Source organism: Anneissia japonica, unplaced genomic scaffold, assembly GCF_011630105.1.
Source record: "Anneissia japonica isolate Jap-2015-1 unplaced genomic scaffold, ASM1163010v1 scaffold10090_len1410_cov131, whole genome shotgun sequence".
Taxonomy (NCBI): Eukaryota; Metazoa; Echinodermata; class Crinoidea; order Comatulida; family Comatulidae; genus Anneissia; species Anneissia japonica.
This window is the reverse complement of record NW_022727125.1, coordinates 1-1,410: the sequence shown is the minus strand read 5'-3', so window position 1 is coordinate 1,410 and position 1,410 is coordinate 1. Positions and strand designations below refer to the sequence as shown.

The window sequence follows — 1,410 nt, the reverse complement described above, 5'->3', positions numbered from 1 at the left end:
GTTAGTAGTAGACCTTATTGATTGAATTATTATTTATGATTTCTCAAACTAATATTTCTTTTTTTGTCTTTTAGGGTGGGGCATTCTTTGTCTTCCTCTTAGATGTTTTTAGTAGATTTTCTGTCAAGCATAGGCTAGCCGGGCCCTTGTAATTGAAATAACATCGCCTTAATACAAAAGTAGAAATACTGTATGTAGTAATATTTTAAGTACTGGATCTACTGTGCTCTGAACATAATAAAGATAGGCTAATCAAGGTACAAGCTCTGGTGATTTTACAAAAAAAATAATTATTTAAACAGATTGATATTATTAATTTCTTTTTTTAGTTTTGTATATCATATGGGCATATCTTCCTGAAAGTTGGCTCCATTATGTTGGCCTGACCTATTGGCCACAAAAGTAAGAAATTCAAAAATTATTTTTTAGCTCATTAAAAATAGTTTCATTAATAAGTGTTGATAAAAGGATGCAATTGCAAGAACTACAGTACTTTGACATTGTCTTTCGTTGTAGGTATTGGGCGTTGGCTGTGCCTGTGTACTGCTCTGTGTGTGTTCCATTCCTCTACTTCTTCTACACAGCTTACAACTTCAGCATTACACTGCCACTTGATTCTATTAACACTATGCAAGGTAAGTTATGCCGGGCATGTGCTGTGTCAGGCAACAACGACCCACCAATTCAATTCAAACTATCTTTATTGCAGTCAAAGTAAGCAGCGATTAAATTATACAGACCATCGACCGGATCAATATATACAGTCTGTATGAGCGCTTGACTATGCTATGCTTGATTGTAAGTGGCAGTCAAAATAACTTTGGCTTCATTTGCCAGTTATCATCTCTTGAATTTAAACAGATTACAATATATGTATACAGTAGTCCATATATAATTGGAATTACTTATGTCGATTATCATAATTAAACAATGATTATTTAAAGACAATATGCATTCTGTTTTGCAGATGACTATTCCAGATCGCCATCTCAAGTTGCCGATCCAACAGTCGCAATTCCCCCCATATCAGATATTCCAATAAGTGAAGTTAATAGGCATTTGTACAGAAGTTTGCCAACTGATGTAAACTGAATTGCATAATCGTAATGCAGGTTGTTAGACCTCTGTAGAGAAGGCCAGCATACAGAAACCGAATAGGACCTGGGACTTACAAGATGTTCTCCATACTGTAGATTCCATGTAGCTTATCTTGACATTGTAGAGGCAGTGGTTGCAGTCTGTCCAGGCTTAAGCATTGTGGTTGTTGAGACTTTGAATCCCACCCAGTCTATTAAATACTACTGTAAATGTCATTTGTAAAAAAGTATTATATTGAAATACAGTGCTCCCACCTATTTCAATTTATTCCCTTTAATAAGTGCATGGGTGCTATTTAAATACATGCCACTA

The 1,410-nt window shown here is 35.1% G+C and overlaps 1 protein-coding gene across 1 annotated transcript; it reads left to right on the top strand.

Moving 5' to 3' along the window:
* Nucleotides 1-322: 322 nt before the first annotated feature.
* On the top strand, nt 323-1,405 carry LOC117113511 (phosphatidylinositol N-acetylglucosaminyltransferase subunit P-like; the record flags this gene model as incomplete). Its single annotated transcript, XM_033256862.1, has 3 exons — nt 323-402; nt 517-635; nt 968-1,405. Coding segments are annotated over 3 exons (324 nt in total), but the record flags the coding sequence as incomplete, so codon positions are not given.
* Nucleotides 1,406-1,410: the final 5 nt, after the last annotated feature.